Genomic DNA, 24,997 nt, shown 5'->3' with positions numbered 1-24,997 from the left:
TGCGCCCCAGCCCAGGTGGCCAAGAGGGGTGTGGATAAGCAAACCCCTCATATATTTTTTTTTTACGTTGTTAAACCACCCCGCCATATTAAGATTCTTTTCAACCGTTTTCCCAGTTATTTTATTCAGTCAAAATGGGTGGTATTGGCAGAGAAGGTTCATATTCCCTCACACTCTAGCCACCTTGAAATCCTGTTCACTAATAAATCTTATGACCTATAGGTGGCAAGGCTAAGCCCTTGAAGGCTGCCAAGAAGGAGAAGAAGGAACTCGATGAGGATGAGCTCGCTCACCAGGCCAAGCTCCGGGCTGGTATGGCTTTTCAACCACCCTATTTAGAGAGTCGCCAACTGACAACTTTCCTTAGACGCGAAAGCCCGCAAGGAATTGCAGGATGCGGCCAAGGGCAAGAAGGGTCCTCTCAACACCGGCCAGCAAGGCATCAAGAAGTCCGGCAAGAAATAAATGGATTGAATATCCCCCGACAGACCGACAGATCACTTGCCAACAATCCCCAAAACGAGCCTTGAAACCGGGTTTTCTGAGTCCATATTCACGACCTACACGAGCCATGTTCATAAAAGAGCGGAGGATGGGTTGGCTTCGAATGTGTGATCGCGCCAGCGTCACTCCACTCATAGTAATTCATTCCTATGGGTCTTCTGTATATCTTTAGCCACAAATACCTATTTTGCGCTTGATCGCATTTCCATACATACAAGTTTCCTGAAATGATCAATTTCGTTAAACAGTATTGAGATTAATTGGACCGAAATACATCAACATAAACTGCCACAGCTTGGGCAATTCCGAATAAAGTGGGTATCATTCTGCCACGCAGGGGAATCAAACGCTCAAAACATAGCCACCAAGCCCAGATATTGGAAAAAGAACAAGTCAACTGTCCCGAAAAAAGAGTAAGAATCAAGCAAGACGCTAACAAATCCACAGTAGCATCAGAAATGAGGTCAAGGTAAGCCGCGCAGAGATCAAATCACAATTCAACAGCCACTAACTCGTGACTCGCTTGACCCAGAGATTATTGCCATCGCCAGCATTTTCCTTCTGGTCCAGCCGAATCCACGCTCGAGTGATCTTCAGACCAAGATCGTGCCATTCTTTCTTAACATCCGCGATCTCGATTTCTATGGCCTTAATGCTCTTCTGGACCTCAGCTTTAGCAGCCAGATCATACGCAACCGAAGTAGGCTCAATGATCTTGCTTAATTCAGAAATCAACGTCTCTAAATTGATTCTGCGCTGATCAAGCTCATCCCGCTTGGTCTCCATTGCTCTAATGCGGCCCTGCGCATCTAGAGGCACCTCAGGCTGAGGTGGAGGCGAAGGGGACTGCACTGGCATCTGGGCGACCTGCTGTGCGACCTGGGATGGAGTGGGCTTTCGGACAGGCTTGGCCGAGACGGGCTTCTTCGAGATCGGGTCGCTGATTGGGACCGGGCGGCGTCGGGACATGATAGAGGATGTGGATACGTCGTCTGTAGACCGGGTTTGGAGCTGCATACTACCTCGTGGGCTCCCATCCTGACTGCCGGGGTCAGTGGCTGTGTATGTAGTTGCGCTGAACCGACTCCTAGGCTCATCGCTCGTAAGCATCATATTGCTGAAATCATTGTCAAACTTGAATGTTGACGTTTCCTCCTCTGGCAGTCGGCTTGGAGCGTGCTCTGATACCAGTCTCCGAGGAAATGACACCGGACCACCGGCCGTGATAGTGGTTACCGTTGTTGGAGCGAAGCCAAAGTTATCGGTCTGTGATCTCGCGTTTACCGCGCCATTGCCGCTGCGCTTATTGGAACGCTCTTCCACTGGAAATACGCGCGACGATGATCTACTTCTGGGTTCCTTTTGCGAAAGATCCTCGGTCTTCGAGAAGCTGCTGATCCGATTTCGAGCTGCATTGAGGGTCTTCTTGGGGTTGAAACCCTGTCCCCAGTTTAGCAGGTTGGACGTATGAGGTCCGGAGGGTTTCTGGAAGGAGGTACTGCGGGGGTACACTTGGCTAGCTCTACCAGCATCAGTCGAGGTTGGTTCACCCGAAAAGTCATCCCAGCGCGTTGGTTTGCCAGAGATAAATCGCCTAGAGCCCTGATCGTTCTGAGGAGGTTGAACTGGTTGAACTGGTTGGACGGGCTGAGCCCGGGAACGAGAAGTATTGTCAACATAGTCTACCTTGGGAATAGGAGTTGGCGATGAGGAGGATCGAGTCTCCTGTCGCGCATAACGAGGGAATTGCTCTCCGTCTCTGATAGGCGAGACACAGAAACTACCTTGGCTTCCCCGTCTTTGAGCTTCAAGAATTGGCGAAACAGCAGGCGAGATGTCTGAGTGTCTTTTATTGATATCATCACGATCCGGTTGTAAAGACGAATGCAAATCGCTGGTTTCCATTAGACGTGTTATTAAATAGGTAGCAAACACAAGACTTACTCAGGGAGAGCGGGCAACTGTTTTGAGAAATCATGCACAGGGTCTGACGTGGTGGGTGGATTGCCGTTCATTATGGGGCCGCTGATCGAGGGCCGTTTGGGCCTGTGAAACGGTCTTTTAGACCACATATCGATTTTCTCACGCTCTAGGCGTGACACAGGGCTACTTTTGGTCGGAAAAGAAAGCGCAGAGTTCACATAAAACGATGGATAAGTTTAAGTCACAATAGAAAGGACGAAAGGAGATGAAAAGAGTTAGAAGGATCGCAAAATATGGAAGGTGGTCTATCTTCTTGGCCCCGATGCACGGCCTAACACAGAAGCCTGTGGAATATGTTGTATGAGGCAGGAGAACACAAATTATATAAACGAAAGTGACTTCAACATCTAAGGGGGAAAATGCAGAGAAGAACTAAACAAGGAAATCAGTCTCGATAGAAACATGGAATAACATGGCATTCCGCTAATAGAAGTGGGCGGATTAAAATGGGGGCGATAGTCCAGTGGAGAGAGCCTTGAAACATTTCAGGGACTGTCGGGCGTTTTACGTTTTAAAATCTGAAGTCCGAGAGCCTAGCCTCCAACCAATCCACATGTGAGAGAAGTACGGAGCAGAGTAGGTAGATATTTTTCCTAAATATAAACTTGAGAATCCAAAGAATGAAAGAGAATGTCCAGATAAAGTCCAATCACGTGGAGCGGGGATGTCGATGTCATCCCGAGCTTCCGAACTTCCCAAGGTTTCCATCTCCAAATTCGATATTTGCCTTCATGGGTATGTGTACTACGTTGCTCATGATCTGAACACCCACTAATATAGACACTGTAGATAATTCTGCGCCACAAGCCGAAGTGTTCGTGCCCACCCTCGATCTCATTCGATACGGAAGATGAGACTCAAACCTAACTAACCGTTCGCTACCCAACAGAATGTCTATCGCCTCGCCGATCAACCTGGTTTTAGTCTCCCTCTTTGGAGTCTTAGTGTACTGGCACTTCCGTCCCAAGGCACCAATCGTTCTCCCCCGTGCCCCACCGCCAACCGTCTTCAAGACCTACACTCCCAAGACTCTGATTGAGTTCAACGGCGAGGAAGGCCGCCCCGTTTACCTGTCCGTCCGCGGCCGCGTTTTCGACGTCACCCCTGGAAGGAACTTTTATGGGCCGGTATGTGTTTGGAATTCGGGAAAGAGCACCGGGAAGCGCTGTTGGAGCTGAAGCTGACAATACGATCGATACAGGGTGGAGCTTACGAGAACTTTGCTGGCCGGGATGCCTCGCGTGGCTTGGCTTTCCAGAGCTTCGATGAGGAGATGCTGACCAAGGACCTGTCAGCGCCGCTGGATGATCTGAAGGATTTGGATGCGGAGCAGCTAGAGAACCTACAGTCGTGGGAAGAACGCTTCTTGGAGAAGTACCTGGTTGTTGGAAAGTTGGTAGCTGAGGGTGACCCCGAAGCTCCTGCATCATAGGTGCGCAACAAAAGGATCGGGTGGATTCATATCTTGGAAGGTGTGTACGACAATGGCCGATATCTAGCGTTCACAAGGAAGCGTGAGCTCGGAAAATACGAGGGTTATGTGATTTATTTTTTTTCGGTATCAATTCAAAAACGGCGCAACCAAACCTCAGGTTTATCTGGAATACTATCTAAGCCCATGAAATGTAACCCAGCTGGCCAACGTGATAACAATAAAGCACTCGAAACCCCGGATCACGCTCTATACCGAACATTCGAGTCCCGGAAAACGAGATTACTACATAGCTAGGAAAAATTTGAGTAGGCCCGCGATATCTGTCGAATCATCAGATGCAAGGCATCCTGACGATCCCTTCAACGTGTCCCATTTGCGTTATTCTTGATTAACCAGAGTATCCATTCCATTAGATTTTAAGGACTTGGGAAACACCAATGAAGTTCCAAAAGTTTTCTTGGGGGCAAGGGAATCCCTGTTCTGCTTTGGAAGACAACTATCTTATTGCTGACATGAGGTTGGTAAAAGAGGCCAAACCGCCAGTACGTTTTGACTTTGTACATATTCGGGGCATCCTATTTAGGCTAAAAAGGCACTCGAGTCTAGCATAAGAGTAGAGTCTATCTTACCAAGAGCTCTAGTGAAAAGCTGTACTTCTCGAAATTATCATGCATGACTTTTCATTAAGTAAGCCAATTCTCCGCTTGCTGAGGATACTTCAACTTCGGGCTGCAATTAAAACAGTGATTTTTTTAGTATTAGCAAAGGCTCAGGTATATCATAGATAGAAGGAGATCATACTTCACTGTCAGGGCCGAATGCCCCGAAAGAAACGGGAACAATATGGGTTGCTTCTAATGGGCCCATGAGACCTTTGAAATTTTTGTCACAGCGAGATTGCACTTCATCGTACATTCCCGCCACAACGCACTGCCAATTGTCTCGTTTCTTCACATCAGGCGGGAAAATGTCACCCCTAGAATGGGGCTCGGCAAGCTTTTCCTCAAGGCTAGTTGCTTAGTTGACTTGCCCTGAGCTCGGTGAGGATAAATGTTGAGACTGCCGACTTGTTACTGTAAAGTTTAATATTCTTAACAAGATAATAATAACCATTTGGATCACAGTGTCGAGTATAGACGAACATACGAGGCAGAACCAATCATGGCTTTACATAGATATATATCTGGTCAATGCATGCATTGTCACACGAATGATGCATGATATTGTTGGCGAGTGCATCTTGACAGTGGGGACTCAGTCAAGAAAGCATTTCAAGGTATTGCTTCTTTGTCTTCTCTTTGTCTTGCTCTTTGTCTTGCTCTTTGTCTTGCTCTTTGTCTTGCTCTTTGTCTTGCTCTTTGTCTTGCTCTTTGTCTTGCTCTTCGCCTTCCGGGACCTAGTTATCAAGGTTGAAACCACTGCCACTTTGCGAGCATCCCATGAACCGGTAATCAAAGATGACCGACCGTTCACTAAAAGTAGACATGGCTCGCGATTGATACGAGTAGATCGGCGGGAGGATATATAGTAGGTGCTTTTCTCTTCGGCATGACGTATGAGGTGGACCTTGGAAATGATTTGATTGGATGGAAGGGGTGAAAGGAGTGAAAGGGTCGGGAGTATCCACTGGATCTCCCCGCATAGCAGCATGTACCTAGGTATGTAAGTAACAGCGAGCTACATCGGGTTAACGAGATCATCATCATATCCACTGGATACCGAGAACATGCCACGTATCCATAACAATCAAGGCCTTTCCGAATGTCTTTCTGATTCTCTTTCTAGCGATCCGGGTGAGTTTACTTGAGAGTATTGTTTTTAGATCTTTAACGAGTACATGTGTATACCTGAGACTTTATAAAGATAGAAATCTCTCCAAATTAACTACATATGTACATACTACCTAAAATATGTATGTATTACTATAGCATTGGTACGGTCAACCTTATGCCAACCTTGGAATCTCCTGAGGTCAGGGCTAAGGTTTGTTCACCACACTTTCTTCCTCACCGCCATCTTGGCTATCGATAACGACATCGAATATACTGCCGGTCTAATACGCACGTGCCAAAAAAGACGCCCGCTAATTGGCTAAAGCCTACCGCCTACTGTAGTGTAATTAAGTTGTCGAGAGATCAAGAGGTTCACTCTTCCAATTCATCTAGAACTGCTGTCTCATCAGGTTTTCATCAACCCGCTTTATTCTGCTTGATTTAAATCTAGCTACTGTAGCTGCAGTTACAGCAGATTCTCATCATGCCGGATGAGTCGAAGGGAAAGAGCTTCCCCGACGTCTCGGCGAAACTCTCTGCGCTTCCTAAGAAATCGCTTTTTGAGCGTCAAAAGGCTGAAGCGGAAGCCAAACGCGCTCGGGAAAAAGCAGAGACAGCTGCAGTCTATGAGGAATTTGTCAAATCTTTCGAAGACGAGGATCCAGTTCTACCTCAGTCATTGGATGGATCGAATACATTCAGAGGCAGGGGTGGTGGTCCTCCCAAGCGTCATTTCGCAGCTTCCTCTTCGCGTGGCAGTGGCCATGGACCCTTGGCCCCCCCTCCACCTTCACTTTCGCAAAAACGTCCTCACGAATCTTTTCCCCTCTCTCGTCGCGACCAACACAAATTTGAAAACAGGCCTACTTCACCTGAAGCCGACAGAACAATGGATGATGAGGAGAGGGCAGCTCCCAAACCCACGTTGTATCTCGCATCGCTTCCTCCGGGGACATCTCCGTCAGTGGTTAAGGCATTGATCCCATCGACCCTGAGTGTGGACAATGTCAAGATTATCACCCCACCTGGACAATTGCCAACCCACCGGGAGTCTTCTTCTGCTCTCGTCACTCTCGCAAGTGACTCGGCATCCTCTCATATTGACACGGCTGTGAGCAGTTTGCAGAACAAATATCTTGGGTGGGGGTACTACCTGACCCTCTGTCGACATCTTTCCTCTGCTGCGATCAATCCAAACGTGCCTTTGCCCCTCAGTCTCCCGTCGACTACTACTGCTCTTCCATTTGGCGCCACGCCTATTCCAACCAGTTCCGGTACAAGCTTGAATCGAGCTCCACCGCCAGGACTACACCGTGGGGGATTCGCACCTCCAAGCTCATATGGATCGAGCGTCGGTAAAAACGCCCCAACCACTCAGGTGCAGGTGAAGATACCGACCGACATAAGACAATTAAGACAGATACACAGGACAATTGAGTATCTCATCAAAGAAGGCCCTGAATTCGAGGCATTAGTGATGAGTCGACCAGAAGTCCAGATGGACGAAAAGTGGGCCTGGTTGTTTGATCCAAGATCGCGTGGTGGTGTGTACTACCGCTGGAAATTGTGGCAACTTATCACGGATCCCAAAAGAAAGAACATTGACAAGCCGGCGATAATCTTCGAAGGCGGTCCGATCTGGTTACCCCCAAAGCATCGACTCAAGTTCGAGGGTGTTACTCGCCTGGACCAATTTGTGACACACCCAGACTACAACTCATCTGACGAAGAGCACTCGGATGGGGAATACGAAAGACGGAATCTTGGTGGAGCACCTCCGGGCGGAAGCGACACAGACAGCGATGTCCCTAACTTCTTGGGCCCCTACAAATTTGCCAAGCTTACTCACCTTTTTGCACGACTTCCGACAACTTCTGCAAAGCTCCGACGAGGAGATGTTGCGCGAGTTACAGCATTTGCCATCGATCATGCCACGATTGGGGCGCCTGAGGTTGTCGAAATGGCTATTCGAAACGTTTCCCGGCCACTAGCCTATACGGGAGCCAACCCAATGTCTGACCTGGAAAAGAAAACTGCCAGAATAACAACCACAGACAAGGACGGCGCAACATCATCTGAAGAAGTGTTGGATATGTCCTCGGCCCAGCTGGTTGGCCTCTACATAATTTCCGATATTCTCGCAAATTCCGCAAATAGTGGCATGCGCCATGCATGGCGATATCGCCAGCTATTCGAAAACTCCCTCCGCTCAAGTAAGGTTTTTGAAGACCTTGGAAGACTCGAAAAGGACCTCAAATGGGGACGAATGAAGGCAGAAAAGTGGAAGCAAAGCGTTGGCGCCCTTTTACGTCTGTGGGAAGGGTGGTGTTGTTTTACGCAATCGGGAATAGAGCATTTCATGAAAGTGTTTGAAAAGCCACCGCTTACAGAAGCTGAATTACAGACACAGAAGGAGACAGAGAGGGTCCATGCAGAACAAGCTGCTGTTGCATTTGCTAAAAGCAAGAGTCGATGGAAGACAGTTGATGATGAGCGGGGTGGAAAGTTTGATCCTACTCGCCCTGTGAATGAGAATCAGCATTCTACCTCTGTCCATGCAGTGGATGAATCCGCGAATGAAAAAGATGGCACTGCGATGGAAATTCGAGACCTCAAGAATATTGATGGGGAGTTCATGATCAAGGCGCCGTTATCGGGAGAAGAAGATACCCAAACCGAGACTCCCCAGCAGCTACCTCACTACTCACCTCAGCACCCAACTCAATTTGACCAATCCGAACAACCTTCTGGGCAGCAGGAGCCAGAAACACGTCGACGAAAGCCACGGCCCAAAGCCGAAGATATGTTCGCATCGGATTCGGAGTAAGCTTGGGCATGATTGTAATTGTACAGATTATGGACAACATCGGATGATAACTGAAAGATACATGTAATGAATAACAATGAATGATTATTATTATTTAAAACACTTTCTTGTATACATATGTAGATAGAGACAGTTAGTTATAGTTACTTAAGACCTGCAAGGTAGAGGCTCTTGGGCGATCAATACAACATAAGGCAGCCAGGCATCATCGGCAGAACATTTCCATTTCCTGCCCCACAACCCCTCATCAACAAATACATTTCTTCTTTCGCGCTCAACTCCCTGTACCCTTCAAACACAGTCGCATCACCTTTTTCTCATTTATTCCAAATCCAACAACTTCTTCAAAATGGCTGGTATGTCTTTCTATCCTGTACTTGGCTCATCTATGCCTCTCCCGGAGAGGAGAGGTCTGATCATTTGGATCCCAGACAGTAGTGTGTGACTATGTTGCGCAATGCGATGGGGAATGACGAAGGAAACAATGTGAACACAAAGATGAGAAATTGGCTAACAAACTTGGTGATTTATACAGACTTCAACGCTATTGCCCGTACGTTATACCCATACTTTCCTGGTTCATCTACACGGATCCAACAATGCGCCTGTTCCCAACGATCCTGCCATCCCAGGTGGAAATGATGCCTCAAGAGATGGGTGTCATATTACATACAAAGAATCATGCCCTAACATGTGGTCAACCTATACAGAGCAGTTTGTGCAGTTCTACTACCAGACTTTTGATGGAAACCGTGCTGGCCTGGCCGGTCTCTACGTAAGCCCCGCTCTCGAGATATCCTTACAAGTGAAATATATGAATATAGACTAACCGCGATTATCAACGAATAGCGCGACCAGTCTATGCTGACCTTCGAGACCAGCTCAGTCCAAGGTGTCGCTTCCATCACTGAGAAGCTCAGCGTTCGTCAACCCCCAAATCCTGACCCATGAGGGTCAATATGAGAAGAATGTTCCAATACTGATTCTGCAACTTAATTTCATAGGCTCTGCCCTTCCAGAAGGTTCAGCATCAGATTGCCACCTTCGACGCTCAGCCCTCCAGCGCAGATGGTATCGTTGTGCTGGTTACCGGTGCTCTCCTGGTATGTTGAATACCCATGATTTCTCTCATGTTCTTAGCTAATATCATCTCTTACAATAGGTCGACGAGGAGCAGAAGCCCATGAACTACACCCAGTGCTTCAAGCTGCAGCCCGATGGTGCCGGAAGCTACTTCGTCCTCAACGACGTCTTCCGCCTGATCTACAGCGCTCAGTAGATTATGGGCCCTTAAACAAATACCACGACGCGATGACGGGGAGATGTGCTTTCTTGTGAAGGATACGCCTTGGGGAAACAGGGTGGAATGTCTGTCGTTCTGTCGCAAGTGAGACCCCTCGACTTGCGATATGCCCACCAAAGAATTTCATAAGAATTTATTTTTTGGATCACCAATCATTCTAGAACTGTATGGGATTCTACTAAGCTACGATATAAGCAATATATAAAACCTTGGAAGCAACAAGCAGCACATCTGTTACACGCACATCACTGGCTTTGAAGCAGCGGCGTCTCCTCGGATGGTCGCTCCTCATGCGCAGATTCTTGCCGGGCGCCCTCACCAGCATGAGCCGACCCATTAGGCGCCCCATTCTGATCACCCAGCTGCCCGACTTCTCGCTTGTTTTTGGAACCGAAGAACTCGAAATAGATTGCCATCGCCAACAAAGTACCCTGCAAGCAGGCCGTGACAACTAGCACACCCCAGATACTCCAGCCACTCCAACCCTTGCGGGCAGCCAGGCTACCAGCCCAGACAAGACTCCCCGGCGTCTGGATGCACATCATCGGAATACTCAAGCTTCCAACGCATCGCAGCCGGAAGGTGGTATAGATCTGCGGGAAGTACTGGATCGACGCGAGGATTGCAGCTAGGACACCGAGGAAGTTTGCCCAGGCTGCAACAGCGGCCGGCTGGCGCAGCTCGAACGCTAGGGAAATAATGATCGTAACGAGTGCGTGCAGTAGACATAGCCCCGTTATGACGAGTGCGGTGCGGTATGTCGGTCCGCTGGAGGTGGAAGACACAGCGCTCACTGGGTCTGTGGGGGATGTGGCGCGCGGGAAGTAGATCACGAATAGTAAAAGACTAGATACGGTTAGATAAGCTCGGTTTGGTGTTCGGTTGGGAATTCGGGATCAGAAATCACTCAGCACTTTGTTCGACTCACATGGAAAAGAAACAGAGCCATTGCATGGCCACCTGGAATACTCCCAATAGCCCTGCGAAACATGCGATCCCGCTGATCTCCTGGCAGCAGGCGACATCTTGCGCGGTGGAAGGGAATACTAGGATATTGGCAAAGGCCGATGTCCCTGATGTTACCCCTAGGAGGATGAAGTATGGGGAGATGCCGAAGGAGCTTCGTCGGGAGATGATGCGGATGTGTTGGGGGAGGTATGAGAGGAGGATGCCGAGGATAATTAGGCTATATAGTACGTCAGTGACTCGGGACTGTCATATTTGGTTCGGGAATGCATACACAGATAGCACAGTTTGGAAGACGCCTGGCGAGGCCAGCTCGCGGCAGTAGGGTGTTAATGAGTCCATTGTTGTTGTGTCTTGAGGTACAATGTACCTAGGAAGCTCAGGTGAGGAGGTCGGGGTTCGGGAGCTCGTGACAACAGTTGATTACACCAGTTCGTCACACCAGAGATTTGAATTCTCTTCACAAAGATGAGAGGCAAATTGTTATTCTAAAAAGGAATTCCCAAGCTATTATAACCTTGAGTACTCCGTACGTCGTTGGCCACCCCTCTTTGCCTTTATGCCTTTATGCCTGAGTGCCTGGATGCCTTAAATAGTTTGCTATTCCCAATTAGGCTTAGTGTCAAATGCTATACCTCCAGAGCTACCTACGATATACACATCGTAGACACAGGTGTCGGCAAGTGTGGTTGAAATATCTGGTCTGGTTAACCAGAATTTGGAGAGGACAGAGAAGAATAATCAGATTTATCCACCTTGCAGACAATGCACGATTCACTAAATATGAGATTTTCATCCAATTTGGTTGTCCAAAGGCTCTTGGCGTCGAAGTTGTAACGCACTTTCAATTGGTCTCGATCACCAAATGTGGGGAGGATCAAGCTCATAATACGGAGTACTATTGATCTAGAATAATCTTTTTGAGTAATTGCGGATGTTCTCGGCGTAGACGCCAACCAGATTGGATCGGCGGGTACAATCCGCAACGGCGGGGAGGTTTCCGCCATATTAGCAATGTCTGTTTAGATAGAGAAGACCTAGAAGGGGGAAGGAGCAAGAAGGATTTTCTGAAGTTCTAACCAAAGAAAGTACTAATAGTACTACTAGAGTGATCAATTCTAGTAGTAACTATAGTATTTTTAATAGCTTTCTTTAATACTCCGTATAGTGGTATTTATATAATAGAGGTTTTCTTTCTTATTTCCTATAGCAACAATCCTTTTCTTTTATGTATATAAATAAGCTTTATTTTTCATAAATAAAGCTATAAGATCTGATAACTGGTGAATACTAATAAGATTTATACCTAAATTAAGTATAAAATATATATTTCTTAAAAAGTATATATAACCAGTATTCTACACGACGGCAAGCGGGGGGCCGAAAACCGCGCCCATTCGCCCGCCGTTCTGCGGTCCCCAACCGCCTGCCTGGCTGCGGCATCCTGCTGCCCCTTCCGGCATGGCGTCCCGCTGAGGTGGCCCGATCGGGACTAGCGCCGCAGTGGCCGCTTTTATCACCCGTTCCTCGACCGTCCCCATCTATAAAACACCGCTCGCCCTCCTTCGACTTGTCCACGCACTTTCTCTTCTGCTTCCCACTCTCTCGACTCCCCTTTCTCTTTTCGCCCCCACCGATCCATGCGCATTTGCGCCCCGAAATGACCTCGCAGATTGGATTTCGTCGGACTTGCCGCTGGACCCGCCGCCGCTCAGCCCCGTCCAGGGCCGCGTCGACTGCGATGGCATCCAGTCGGTCAGGGGTTGAAGCGCTGAGATGACACCCTTTTCGGCCATTTCACGTGAGTGTATGCACGATATTCTACTTTTCAAGTGATTAGTGTGGTTGATCATGGTACAGAGCGCCTCGTAATGCCCTTTGTTCTCTGAGCCTTCGTCGCCGGACATTCCTCTACGTTGTCCGCGTTTCTCCAGACCTCCTTGGCACCGGACCCATTCGTCCGCATGTTTGTTGCCGAAGTTACATCGCACAGCCCCCGGTGTCGCAGATTCACCTGTATCTGCTCGTCCGTGAGTCTTGTGGCGGCCAATCGTCACCGTGGTAAGTCTCACCGGCCCCGCTGCAATGAGGCGGGTGATATTGGACAACTCAGCTCGGTACCGTGAGCCAATAAAACGTTTATACATGAAGGCAAACCATGAAGTGAAGATTGAACCAAAACTGCGTTTGCTATTTGTCCTGCTCTAGCGAGTGAAGACCTGCATGGCACTTCATGCTGGGATGGTGGAAAAAGAAGAGAGCTCGTGAGAGCCTATATTCCGTGTGGTTCGTATGTCCGACAGCGTATTGCGAACATCACCGGAAAATGCAGAGCATGATGATGGAACGAATAGGTGTTGTTGATTTGGGATATTTGATGGCCTGGTGGAGAATAGACTTATCTCGTGGGACATGCTACATGGCTCAGAGTCACTAGCTAGGCTGCAATTGACAGTGGTTGTATTTCTAGAGAATTGAGCCAGATCGTGTGATCTTGGGTTTAGCACGATCTCAAGCTCTTCTGGGATATGTTGAAGTTGCATGAATGAAGGATCTATCTGACTTCTCTGGGGGTTTGCTTCAGCACGAGGAAATGTGGAGAATGTCGTGAGTTCATGAGAGTTTATGCTGGGGTAAACAACATCGCTAGGTTGGCAGTTCGTCGTTGCATCCGGGTCATCATCTGGTTCAGGCTGGTTGTCCACAGGCGGTACATGAGTTGGAGCCACTGGCCCATCGCCGGCTTGAGAAGATGTCACATGTGCGAGTGAATTGGTGTCTCTCCTCCTTCGTTTCATTGTTTGTGAGATCATTTCAAAGTCTCCACTTAAGTTCTCAAACCACTGTGAGATACACCGTGCTGATACAAGAACAACATTTCTCTGGTCACTTTGACTGTCAATGATGACCTCAGAGCTTTCGCATTCCTGCAGCAAGGATTTTGCGAGTCTTGGTAATTCCGAAGCTGAAAGAGCTTGAAATAGACCATACTCGAAAATTGTGACAACGGCCAGGATTCCTTTGGCAGCATCATTTTGGTCAGACAAGGTGGAGTTATCGTTCAGCCACTTAAGAAAAAGAAGTTGGTTCGTTCCTCGCTGAATCCCCTTTCGCAAGGCATTGTGGTCTGATTCAGGGTAGCCGTGTTCTCTGGCAAATCTTGTCATTTTGCCAGCAGTTTTTGGAGGACGGGCCCCCATCCCCCTGAACCCGCGTCCTCTCCAATCAATTCAACCTCGTCAATTATATTTAACTGATTCCTGTTCACGTTTATTCCCCATTGCATACTAACCCTTACTGTTCTGCACAAGTTGCTCAGATTGATTCTCAAGTGTCTCGTGATGGTGCCTGGTGCGCAATGGGTTCAACGAAGATAGACTAACCACTTGTGCGTCTCCACGTCTGGCGTTGTGGCTACCGTTCAAATAAACGTAGATAGGACATCATAGAGATCATTCCTGGGTGCCGTAAATATGTCTTATCTCGTTGCAGGTCGTGCTAGGAAGTTGACGCATCTAAATGGGTAGCTTGCTATGTGCCCCGTACAGCTGTCGCATTTGTTATTGCCAGAGATGCAGTTGCCCCGTAGGTGCTATATTGACGTTTGTTATTCATTTGACAGCTTGTTATATGTTTCTTGTGGTAGTAGAGAGTTGGCCCTGGCTCTTGTCTTTTGGTGGGCCCGTGCACTACAGTGAAGTTGCGTCCGTGCTGAGTAATGCGGATGCTAGCTGCTTGAGAGTTCGGTGAGTTAACCCTGGGTACGCTGGTGCCAGATTATAAGACCAGCTTTGGAGTAGCCTCGAAGTCATCTGCTAGAAGATGCGACACATTTCGAGATTTTTTGGTCGACCCTCGAAGTCAATCCCCAGGAGGATGTCTTCTTTGCGTGGTAATCCTGACCTGTTTGAATACACTTCTGGGCGATTTTTGTGAGTCGTGGCGGTTCGCTGCTGAACGCGCTAATAAGCTGACTTTTGCGATGGCTTTTGCGTTGAACTAACGAGCCGCGTTTAATAGATTTAACGAAGAGCTCCGCCGCGCCGAACGCCGTATTCAATTCGACATAGATGCTCTTGCAAGGACGGCCTGCCATTCTGTCGGACGCAACCTCAATGGTGTAGCCTCGATCACGAAACTTGCCGAGGGGGGCTTCAACCGTGTCTTGCAAATCACCTTCGACGATGGATATACAATTCTTGCAAGACTGCCTTACAAGACGACTGTTCCAAAACATTATGCAGTAGCCAGTGAAGCTGCTACACTCGCGCTTCTGCTTGCTCATGGGGTCCCCGTCCCTAAAGTCCTTGCGTATTCTCCAGACCAGACAAATCCTGTTGGAACCGAATACATTCTACTTGAAAGACTTGAAGGAACACCCTTGAGCGACCGGTGGTTCTCTATGGATAACAAAACTCGGGTTAAAATAATAAGACAGATTGTTGATATAGAGAGACGTTTCATGAGTATTCACTTCCCAGCAAGCGGAAGTCTTTATCACCGCCATGATCTTGACAGCTCACAACACGTCATCCCAGTCTTAGACGATATTGTCGTTGGCCCAACTGCACAACATGAATGGTGGTATCAGGAACGGGCCTCTTTAGAGGTTGACCGCGGCCCATGTGAGTCGCTATCTGTGCCTTTTCTTTACAAAAATTGACTTCGAACCAGGGAATACCTTTTCTATATGCTTTGAAGCACCGGCTAAGCGCGAGCTAGAATTCTGTGAACGATTTGGTAAACCACTCCTACATATCGAAAGATACCTACGAGAAATACACCAGTTCCAAAAGCTCTCACCTATTCTATACCAACAGCTCCTCACCAATTATTTGAAGTTAGCGCCTTACCTCGACGTCCCCTCCGACCACCGTATATCTCGACCGACACTTCGCCATCCAGACTTTTCACCTAATAATATCATCGTAAATACCTCCAACGATGTGGTAGGGATAATTGACTGGCAATATACAGTTATTCTGCCTCTCTGCCTATGCGCTGGAATCCCCGATCATTTTCAAAACTGGGGCGATCCAATGTCTGAGATATTATCTAAGCCAGAGGTCAAGTTGCCAGAAAATTTTGATAAACTCAGCCACGAGGAACAAGAAACTATTCAAGAGACGATACGGAGACGGCTCGTCCACTTTTATTATGCTGCGTTGACCATGAAATCCCTTCCGGATCATTTTGACGCACTCAGGGCCGAAAATTGTATGCTTCGAGCGAAGCTTTTTCACCATGCACTGGCTCCCTGGGAAGGAGACTCTGTCTCGTTGAAGTATACCATGTTACAAGTTCTCAAAAATTGGCCTATGTCGCTTGATGAAGGAGCACGGACGAGATCTGTTGGGTGCCCTGTTCACTTTTCCAAGGAAGAGATACAGCAATGTTCCGAGGATTATCGGCAAGAACAAGAGAAGTTGAAGGAACTGGGCGAGATGAGGGAACTAATCGGGACAGATGCCCTTGGCTGGGTGTCAGATGAAGATCAGCTTAATCGGTGCAGGGCCATCATCCAAAGTATCAAGGATGGGCTGATGGAACATTCAAGCACTGAGATGGAGAAGATAGCGGTCCTCTACCATTTTCCTTTCGATGATCATGAGGAAAATTCGTGATTAATTTTATAGTAATGATTCACCTCTCGATTTTAATCCGGTTTCTACGTGGCTTTAAAGCACAATTAATTTGATACCGATATTGTCTGCATAACCAAGTAAAACACCATAAGCTGGTCGCATTTAGATCATGTACGTCTACGCCAACCAACGCCAAAGTGAAAGGGCCTCTACATGAACGGATACAGAGAGGCACAGCCGCTGCTCTCGAAAACAATACTCCTCGTTCGCATAGCCGTAGGGAGCTTGCACCAGACTGAAGAAAATGAAGAGCAACCGCATATAGGCAGAGTGTAAGACAAAATGTGGCCCTTTTGCCCTATGCCTTCGGGTTCGTTACTATCTTCTGGGTCAAAATCTACAGTCGTCATGTTTTGGCTTTGGGATAGAACTGTTTAGGTGTCCATACTGGTAAGTTGCTCATATCAATGTCTATCTAAACTGTCACTACCTAATAACCACCTACGTGACGCCAGTCTACGCCAGAAAAACACCGTGGGGAAAGGGGATTACATGGGGTTCCCAAGAGGTCAAAAAGTTAGCAGGCGATTGTCGGGGTTTGTCGCCCATTTCTCCAGGTTGGCCAGACTTTCCTTGGCAAAAGATATCGTGGTTTTATGTTGATTCACGTTATGAAGACAAAAATGGCACGGTTAAACGCCCTCGCAAAACTGTCGTCACCATGTGGGCCGCCTGCTCTTTGTCACAAATGGGGTGGGAAGGGAAGTCTTTCTGAGCAAACTTGTTAATTAAAGAATGTTCCAACGCTTTTTAGTTATTGACTGTTGTAGACAGGTGAATAGCGCGAAAGTCTACAGTGCAGTTTTAGTTCAAATCGCCCTTTGGCTGTTGCGAATGATGGTATTCCAGACGATCGGGGACCTTCGTTTTACAGTTGCACAGCAAAAGTTTGGGACCGTCCCAAGTGTCGTGGCTGATTCCTAAAGCAACACATGTATGCCTCTGACCGTCGCTGAGGCCCCTGCAAGTGTGCTGCTTGGAGTGCTTTCATGTGCTTGTGGTGACTGCTTACCTAGCACGTCCGGCATCGGAACGTCTTATTCAGCAGACACATATTTGCTTTCTGTTTCCCCCAGACTAAATGACCAATTCGTTTTCATATTTCGGACTAGGACTTCGTAAGACATCCTTAAATTAAGCTCCCCTGGGACATATATAATGCGCACTAACGTAATTGCCGTTTAGATTACAACATTCAACATTCAACATCCAACGCCGTGGAAAACAACATCATGATCATTTGCCACGACGAGCAGAGAGAAAAACAGAGGCCCTGCTCGCCACCCTACTGGTGCTCCAGGCCTTCCAGTCAATGGTAGGTACACTCTCATGACTGGCAATTGTTGTATCTTTGATCCACTGCTGGACTTGTTTCTTACTGATCTGTTTGGGGAATTGAACGTCAGTCAGGAGCCCGTCCACTACTCCGTCGAACTTGCTGCAACAAGCAATGGTGCTCCTGCAGTTGTATAGATTATTTGTATAGATTATACAAAATAAATGCATCCAACGTAAAGGATTTATTTCGTCTGCAGACTCGTCAGTGGAATTAACGAAACCAAGGCAATTACAGAAACCAACATTTTCTTCCCTGTTTCCTCGCTGCAAAGGAGAATGAACCCACGCCCCAGGTAGGACCCAGACCACCACCACCGCTCCCCAACGGCTTTATACTCATGGAAAGACATTCGGGTCTTGTCCGCTTTCGCTTTGGAAAGAGATCCTGTGCCACAAATAATATTCGTGGCTCGGGTTTTCGCAGTCTGAAACTCAAGAGAAGGTAGCTAAACGACTGAGGCAGAGGATTTTTATTCTTCCTCTTGAGTCCTCGGTGGCTAACTTTATTTATCATTCCCTAGCACGAATTGTAGGAGGTCTGCCCACCGTGTGCACCGTGTGCGATGAATATATATCTTTCTCCGAACCAGACACGTGCTGTAGCACCTAATCTATACTACAGTACTCTGTACGACGTTCCAAGTTTTGTCCTTTCATACCTTTTCTGGATCCAATGGTTTCTCTCACGCACAGTCAGGTAGAAACACTCTCGCCGAAGTATTACTTACTCTACATCGCCCAGGCAATAGATCGCATACGCTGAACTCACGCAGTGTTGGGACGACGAAGACCCTCATTAACGAGGTCAAACGAGTTCGTTGATTTAATTCTTCCCCCAGACTGACAAGATTAAGCGGTTTGGGTCGCGAAGGCACGGATATAGTGATTATAACCACTATAAATTATAGGACTATAAAAGGCAAAAATACCTGTGGTCAAGGGATATCACGATATATAAAAATAAGTTTTTAGAAAATCCCTATAAAAGTCCTAATAATAAAGAGCTAATAAGCTCTAAAAGTAATATAGATCCTATTAATAATAAGGTAATAACTAGAGGAGAAACCTCTAGAATAGCCTCTAATCCTAATTATAGGATAGAAGTGCAGATACCTAAGTTATATAATATAAAGGATACTATATGAAGTTTTCGATTTGGTCTGGAGCTGCCAGAAACGGCGTCAAGTGACGCCGAAAATGGCGTTGTTGGCCCACGAGTTTGATGCCACGACCCAGCAGCGACTCGCCCACGCACTTACTAATTCCAGCCGACCCACCCCAACACGCCGCTCGGGCCCCCTGGGCGTATCGTTCATGAGTCTATTGTACATGAGCGACGCGCCCGTATCCGCCGCAGTTCCTCTTAGTCCCTGGTCGCCCACTGCGTACGCTCCGCTCACCTTCTCCTCCCCCCTGTAAATCCTATCATATTAAGATAATATTCCATAAATAGGTGAACAAAGCGATTGCTGGCTCTGTGCCAGTTGCTTTCTATAAATGGCTTCCCGACCTCTTCCTGTCAGAACGGTGATACTCTTCTCCAAATAAACCATCGTCACTCAGAATTATTTTACACTCATCTTCAACTGTCAAGTTGTGCCCCCGGTGTGGATTCTTCCACATCGCAACATTTGCCTTGTACCGTATGTTCCCTGCTGCCTTTTCCACACTTGCATACGACTGACATAAAAAGATGGCGCGGCGTCGGAGTCGCCGTGATGATGAGAGCCCTTGCTCTGAATCATTTCGCATAGACTCAGACATCAGTAATTCTGACACAGAAACCGATATCTCAACTCCGGAACCCCTTTCTTCGTCATTGCGTTAAGCCCGTTCTCGTCATTCCCAAGCTGGCGAACGCGGCCCCTGTCGAGCATCATCATATAGTTCCAGCAGCGCATCCGGTGACGAGGGAATTTCTGCTAGCTACAAGTGGCGATCAAGGAAGCCAAAATTATGGAAGACGTCAAAGGCCGGGACCACGATCCATGAACGGAACTCTCAGCAGAGTCCAGATTCCAGTTCCAGCTCCAGTTCCAGTGATACTGATGAAGAAGATTCTGCGACGGATCCTGATATTGAGTCTGATTATACATCGTCAGATAGTGAGGACGATGGGTATGCGGATGGGACTAAGGTAAACATAGCGCGTATGCGCAATCGTTGGGAACAGTATGTCAAAAACCAGACTAGAAGGGGAGTAGAATTCGAAGCTGACATCCACCAAAAGATACAGTCGGAAGCAGCACCAGAAGGACCAGCAATCCCCTGCTTCTAAGTGGGCTGACCCAAATATTGCACTTCGAGCTGCAGGGAAAAGGGAGTTCACGCTGTTCCTCCGTTGGTGTCTCCGGTTACGGCGCGGCAAGAACGGGCGACGATCGAAAGGAATTAGAAAGGCTAGTACTTTGGACACGTTCTGGAAAAATTTTCTTCGCCATTATGAGCAAATCAACGGAGACCCAATGCACGACAAGCTTGGTCGCCGAATGAGAAAGGTGGGGTCGAATTCTATTTCTAGGTCTTTGGCTAACGATCGGCTCCGAAATAGAGTATTCGAAAAATTGTGAAGCGACAGGATTTAGACACCGAAGAAAAGGAAAAGACTCCAATGTATATTGAGGACTTAGTGCCTTTGCAGGAGACAGTGCTTCGCACAATGGAGAAGCGATTCAACATTGGATTTCAAAGGATACAGCAGTGTCTCTATAACCTGATGGCATGCTTTACTGTGAATCGAATCAATGCAATGCGCCATCTACAGTATAAGCATCTGCAGTGTTCAATTCAGCGTGATCCAAAAGACGGACCACCCAGAATCTTACTTGAGATTACCTACAAATACCTTGGAGTGACCCAGGGGTATGAATCAGTTTATGTCTTATTTCTCATCTCAACTTTATGCTAGCGTTGTTCATCACGCTCTAACAGTCGACCAGAAACACATTTCTGATTCCAGAGGTCATCTATGACCCGTCGCTTATGCTGAGCCCGCATACGTTTTTACTCGGAATGCTCTTCCACGACGACGCTTTCCGTCCTCCCGGAATCAGATCCATGGCAGACCTTCGACGTCTATTCCTGGAAGGAGGTCGGCAGCAGATGGAAATTCCACTGAAGACCGAGAAAGCCGAACATTACGTGTTTTGCAAAGTTGAAGCGGCCAAGGGGAAAATTGTTTTCCACCGCCACCAGCCTATCTCAGTGGGCTCATTATCCAACCAGCTTCAAACCTTTGGGGAGATTGCTGGATTTAAGTGGAGTCTCTTTACGCACCGCTTTCGGTACGGTGGAGGGACAATCATGAATGAGAGCGGTAAGTTGGCCTTGCCTCAAAGACATAGAATGACGTAAGAAATGAGCAACACTGACTCGCAGTCTGAGACTAGGTCTGGTCAGTGATGCGCAGCAAAATCTGATCATGAAGCATACCGACATCCGGACCTTTCTGAAACATTACCTTCCACGTCGCATTGGTACAGACATGCAGGCCTTGATGCGAGGCTTGGAGCCTGACTCAGCAATGATGCGGGCAGTCACTCGAATGGGGAGGTGGATCGACACTCGACGGCCTCGTGAGCTTACGGACGAGCAGAAGGCAAGTGTAGAAGATACCCCAGAGCTTCAAGAGGCCATCCAGAAACGAGACCGTCTGGCTCAAAAACTGGAGCATAGCGCCAAAACCAGCGACAAAAAGCTAGACCGGCCCCATCAATTGAAAAGAAACGTCACGAATACTCGCAATCGTCTCCTCTACGATCTTCGGAAGCGGGTAAGGGACGAGTTTGACAGTCACCAGGCTGTCATTGACATTGAGCGGCAATTGGCCGGCGGTGCACTTCACGATGAAGAAACCAAGGAAATGCTTCGATCCGAGGAACATATGCTCCCCCAACAGATTTTCCTGTTGGAAAAACTGACAACGTGGCCGACATCAGAGTCCCTAGAGGCGGAGTGGAGGAGGCGAAATGAGGCTGTGGACGCTGTTCGGATGTATTGCGACGTCCGAGAGGGTGGCCCCCGACGAGGTCGACGGTACCCTAAGCAGCCACCCTCTGGCGGACAGGATATTGCAATGAATGATTTTCCAGCTCATCCTTCCACAGCTGCGCAATCGCCATTATCGCCATCACAAGAAGCACTTCGGAATGCAGGGAATCATATTCCAAAAGACGAAAATGACGGGAAGCCCTTGGGATGCTTCCAATGCTTGAAGGTCTATTCTCGACATAAGCATGTTTTGCGTCATTTTAGGGCCACGCATCTGGAAGACCGTCACTGCGACTACTGCAACGAGCCGGTTGAAGATGAAATGGTCTTAAGGAGGCACGCGCAGGAAAACCATGGACTGAAAACCTAGACGAATGCTGTTTCTGCCAGAACATGCTACCCTTTGTTGAAAAAATTGTCTATAAATCCATAGTTACATAGGGATGGTCTTCTGCAATGTGCTCTGTAGCCTTTGACTTGAACGCAGTGCCGCCCGGGTGAGACCCACATCGACCCTCTCAGCTAACGTTGTTGGACTACGTGAAACAACTTCCCAAAATCCGAGCGAAACTCCTACCAATCCTTGGTCTTCTCCACGCGCCGTTGGTGGTAGCGGGCGGCCCTACCCCCTTACCCAAACCACAAACAGTCAGAATTTGAATGCCTAAGGCCGCGGAAAATGGGCCACCAAATCCCAAACCGGCCAATTGGGGGATGGACTAAGCCTTTTCGCATGTCATGGATATCATCGTTAGTATGGAGCAAGGTACTGAATTTTTCCCATATTGTTCCCAGGTCCGTTTGGTGGAAGTCATGTGACATGAATCATCGACTACTGAGATTTTGTAAGGATCGCATGGTTTCTTATTGGATGGTTCTAGCTGCGTAGTATAATGAAATCTAATTACATAATCACTTCCTCGCTAAACCCCCAAGAGAAACCCCTTGGGTGCGCCTTGGTGACTACAGTTGCCGGTGGACCCCCTGGAAAAGCTGAGGGTGACCATCGGCCTCAGGCACCAATTTCACCTCTTTGTTTACCTTACCTTACTGAGCCTAAGGCAGAAAATCCAGTTCTTTGTTTACTTTACAATACATAAAACAGACTCCCGCGTTTTACTCTCACTTGTGTAACCATCCATCCCAACCGGTCCACTTTTTACTACAATGCCTCGGTATACTGGACACGTGAGTTGAATCCGATTTATGAAGATGGAAAGGATGAAATACTGATAAAAAAATGATAATTATAGTCCGCGTACCACTGGTACATTTCACAGCGGTCGAAACTTGACCTGCAGCTGCCTCCCCTTCCTGCCCCCGACGTGAGTGAAAAGTGGAATATTTATTAGTAATTTACTAATAAAGGGATTAGACTCGAGGCTATACTCCCCTGTTCCTTGGCGAACGCTTTTGCCGTGCTCCTGACTGTGCAAAAGAGGTACGTACTAAATTTATTGAAAATTCCTGAGATCTTTAAAAAACTCTACTAGTATTATTGAACATAATACTAGTAAATTTATGGTTTTATCTCTAATCTAACGTATATTCTCTTAGACCCCAGCGACGTCTACGAATAACCTACGAAAGCATTACAGCCAAAAGCACCCGAATCTGATCCTTAACGCGGTAGAAGGAAGACCCACAACTGAGGAAGAGGGTGCGGCTTTGAGTAAGTGAAACTAAAATAAAAGTAAGAAATTTTAGTAGTAAGTTACTAATAAAATTAGGATTTTACGTCAGCCTTCGTGATACGTACGATACCCGGGTCCTTGCTAAACAGAGAGCTGCCGCTATAAATAAGCCAAAAATTCCTCGAAAAAAGGATGGTAGTATTCACCTTACCGATATAAGGAAGAAAGTGAAAGACCTACATGGCCAAGTCCCTTGTGAGCCTTGTAAGGATACCAATGATCGTACTGGTAAGATCTCTTTTCTTAATTACTAGTATTCTTGGATAATTAACTAATAATTAGGCTGCTGTCGTGAGGAAAATATATCCCGTTGCGACAACTTTGACTACTTTGATTCTGATAATCAAAGTGAGCTTAGTGACCCTCCAGAGGAAGAGGCAGAGGAACAAGAGGGGGAAGAGGAAGAGGAGGCGTAGTATACTAGTATTTTTTTTGGAAATACCAGTATTTTTTTCGACAATTACTAGGGAGCTAAACGAAAAATACATAAAAAGGAGATTTCTCTATATTTGGTCTATTTAATAGCGTATTACTAGTATAAAAATAGTAATTTAGTTATAGAAATTTTTCTTCTGTATATATAAATTTAATCCTCTATTAACTGAGCTTCTAATTAGAGAACTAGCTCATTCTCCTGGTCTCTTAGCTGTTCTTGAAGCTCTTGAATCTTCCTCCGGGTTTCTTCAATCTTCTCTTGCTGAAGAGAAAGTGTAGTAGTTCTATAATAGTAAGTTACTAGTATTTTACTAGAAAAGAAATCTCTACTTACCGAGTAGAACGTGTCACTGGACGGTGTTTGATGCTGCTACTACTTGCACGGCTTCGATAACGAGGAGGTGTGCTTGGTATAGCTGCTATTGGTGGATCCAGATTGATGATTTCTGGGATTGTCGGGAGGAAGATTGGGATACTTATATTAGTAAGTTAGTAATAGATAAAGTAGCTAGGAATCTGGCTATACCTTATAGATAGGGCTGATAGGGCTGCTGTAATTAGAGCCTTTTCTGGTGATTTGCAAGGTGGTTTACAAGGTGATTTGCAAGGTGATTTACGAGGTGATTTGTAAGGTGATTTACTAGGTGATTTTCTTTAAGGTACTAGTTAGTTAATAGTAAGTAAATAGTAAAGCTGGATATACCTCGGTGATCTTGTTCGACCCCTAGCTCTTTGAATTGCCTGGCTATTATACCCTAAGGAGTTGAAGCTATAGAGCTCTTGATCTTCGGGTGCAATATCTTCAGAATCAGAGTGGGCGCGCTTTCGTCGTTTATTCTCTAAATTTTTATTAGTAAAATAATAGTAATTTAAAGGTAAATTCTTACCTTCGCGGCGAAGACTGTTGCTAAACCTAGTCCTTATATCATCGGTATAGTAGGAATATCGAATTCCAAAGGTATTACGTGCAAAGTACTGTGAAACGTCGGTTTGATTAAGGACGCGCGACCTAGATAATATTAGTATAATATTAGTAAAAGATAGAGTATATATACTTCATTACTGTATATAAAGTGAGTCCCGTGTGCCTATACGGTATACTTTA

General features: G+C 47.0%; 13 protein-coding genes across 13 annotated transcripts; 8 read left to right on the top strand and 5 right to left on the bottom strand.

The window, feature by feature from the left end:
- Window positions 1-134: 134 nt before the first annotated feature.
- On the top strand, window positions 135-465 carry N7479_009124 (translation machinery-associated protein 7; the record flags this gene model as incomplete). The annotated part of the gene is made up of 3 exons (XM_057256817.1): window positions 135-156; window positions 223-312; window positions 368-465. 3 exons carry the CDS (start codon window positions 135-137, stop codon window positions 463-465), a joined length of 210 nt encoding a protein of 69 aa, XP_057104275.1.
- Window positions 466-1,011: 546 nt separating this feature from the next.
- On the bottom strand, window positions 1,012-2,576 carry N7479_009123 (uncharacterized protein; the record flags this gene model as incomplete). Its single annotated transcript, XM_057256816.1, has 2 exons — window positions 1,012-2,398; window positions 2,449-2,576. 2 exons carry the CDS (start codon window positions 2,574-2,576, stop codon window positions 1,012-1,014), a joined length of 1,515 nt encoding a protein of 504 aa, XP_057104274.1.
- Window positions 2,577-3,218: 642 nt separating this feature from the next.
- Window positions 3,219-3,919, top strand: N7479_009122 (cytochrome b5-like heme/steroid binding domain-containing protein; the record flags this gene model as incomplete). The annotated part of the gene is made up of 4 exons (XM_057256815.1): window positions 3,219-3,222; window positions 3,277-3,301; window positions 3,377-3,614; window positions 3,689-3,919. The coding sequence occupies 4 exons, from the start codon at window positions 3,219-3,221 to the stop codon at window positions 3,917-3,919; spliced, it is 498 nt and encodes a 165-aa protein (XP_057104273.1).
- Window positions 3,920-6,178: 2,259 nt separating this feature from the next.
- On the top strand, window positions 6,179-8,521 carry N7479_009121 (SWAP/Surp domain-containing protein; the record flags this gene model as incomplete). The annotated part of the gene is made up of 1 exon (XM_057256814.1): window positions 6,179-8,521. One exon carries the CDS (start codon window positions 6,179-6,181, stop codon window positions 8,519-8,521), a length of 2,343 nt encoding a protein of 780 aa, XP_057104272.1.
- Window positions 8,522-8,870: 349 nt separating this feature from the next.
- On the top strand, window positions 8,871-9,800 carry N7479_009120 (nuclear transport factor 2 family protein; the record flags this gene model as incomplete). Its single annotated transcript, XM_057256813.1, has 6 exons — window positions 8,871-8,877; window positions 9,057-9,074; window positions 9,232-9,296; window positions 9,371-9,442; window positions 9,526-9,624; window positions 9,684-9,800. The coding sequence occupies 6 exons, from the start codon at window positions 8,871-8,873 to the stop codon at window positions 9,798-9,800; spliced, it is 378 nt and encodes a 125-aa protein (XP_057104271.1).
- A 269-nt stretch (window positions 9,801-10,069) lies between these two features.
- Window positions 10,070-11,132, bottom strand: N7479_009119 (PQ-loop repeat-containing protein; the record flags this gene model as incomplete). Its single annotated transcript, XM_057256812.1, has 3 exons — window positions 10,070-10,670; window positions 10,753-11,010; window positions 11,065-11,132. 3 exons carry the CDS (start codon window positions 11,130-11,132, stop codon window positions 10,070-10,072), a joined length of 927 nt encoding a protein of 308 aa, XP_057104270.1.
- Window positions 11,133-12,148: 1,016 nt separating this feature from the next.
- N7479_009118 (uncharacterized protein) lies at window positions 12,149-12,331 on the bottom strand (the record flags this gene model as incomplete). The annotated part of the gene is made up of 1 exon (XM_057256811.1): window positions 12,149-12,331. The coding sequence occupies one exon, from the start codon at window positions 12,329-12,331 to the stop codon at window positions 12,149-12,151; it is 183 nt and encodes a 60-aa protein (XP_057104269.1).
- A 690-nt stretch (window positions 12,332-13,021) lies between these two features.
- On the bottom strand, window positions 13,022-13,957 carry N7479_009117 (uncharacterized protein; the record flags this gene model as incomplete). Its single annotated transcript, XM_057256810.1, has 1 exon — window positions 13,022-13,957. The coding sequence occupies one exon, from the start codon at window positions 13,955-13,957 to the stop codon at window positions 13,022-13,024; it is 936 nt and encodes a 311-aa protein (XP_057104268.1).
- Window positions 13,958-14,521: 564 nt separating this feature from the next.
- N7479_009116 (aminoglycoside phosphotransferase family protein) lies at window positions 14,522-16,414 on the top strand (the record flags this gene model as incomplete). Its single annotated transcript, XM_057256809.1, has 4 exons — window positions 14,522-14,536; window positions 14,610-14,722; window positions 14,811-15,415; window positions 15,465-16,414. 4 exons carry the CDS (start codon window positions 14,522-14,524, stop codon window positions 16,412-16,414), a joined length of 1,683 nt encoding a protein of 560 aa, XP_057104267.1.
- Window positions 16,415-18,970: 2,556 nt separating this feature from the next.
- On the top strand, window positions 18,971-19,192 carry N7479_009115 (uncharacterized protein; the record flags this gene model as incomplete). The annotated part of the gene is made up of 1 exon (XM_057256808.1): window positions 18,971-19,192. The coding sequence occupies one exon, from the start codon at window positions 18,971-18,973 to the stop codon at window positions 19,190-19,192; it is 222 nt and encodes a 73-aa protein (XP_057104266.1).
- Window positions 19,193-19,466: 274 nt separating this feature from the next.
- Window positions 19,467-22,133, top strand: N7479_009114 (DUF3435 domain-containing protein; the record flags this gene model as incomplete). Its single annotated transcript, XM_057256807.1, has 6 exons — window positions 19,467-19,539; window positions 19,603-19,945; window positions 20,010-20,271; window positions 20,325-20,635; window positions 20,713-21,089; window positions 21,163-22,133. The coding sequence occupies 6 exons, from the start codon at window positions 19,467-19,469 to the stop codon at window positions 22,131-22,133; spliced, it is 2,337 nt and encodes a 778-aa protein (XP_057104265.1).
- Window positions 22,134-22,930: 797 nt separating this feature from the next.
- On the top strand, window positions 22,931-23,873 carry N7479_009113 (uncharacterized protein; the record flags this gene model as incomplete). The annotated part of the gene is made up of 6 exons (XM_057256806.1): window positions 22,931-22,951; window positions 23,017-23,088; window positions 23,139-23,204; window positions 23,321-23,435; window positions 23,494-23,685; window positions 23,740-23,873. The coding sequence occupies 6 exons, from the start codon at window positions 22,931-22,933 to the stop codon at window positions 23,871-23,873; spliced, it is 600 nt and encodes a 199-aa protein (XP_057104264.1).
- A 197-nt stretch (window positions 23,874-24,070) lies between these two features.
- N7479_009112 (uncharacterized protein) lies at window positions 24,071-24,952 on the bottom strand (the record flags this gene model as incomplete). Its single annotated transcript, XM_057256805.1, has 5 exons — window positions 24,071-24,176; window positions 24,227-24,367; window positions 24,596-24,731; window positions 24,780-24,901; window positions 24,948-24,952. The coding sequence occupies 5 exons, from the start codon at window positions 24,950-24,952 to the stop codon at window positions 24,071-24,073; spliced, it is 510 nt and encodes a 169-aa protein (XP_057104263.1).
- Between the last annotated feature and the right edge of the window lie 45 nt (window positions 24,953-24,997).

This window comes from Penicillium vulpinum, assembly GCF_028829585.1.
Source record: "Penicillium vulpinum strain IBT 29486 chromosome Unknown utg000004l_segment0_segment0, whole genome shotgun sequence".
In the NCBI taxonomy this organism is placed as follows: domain Eukaryota; kingdom Fungi; phylum Ascomycota; class Eurotiomycetes; order Eurotiales; family Aspergillaceae; genus Penicillium; species Penicillium vulpinum.
This window is presented reverse-complemented; position numbering and strand designations above follow the sequence as displayed.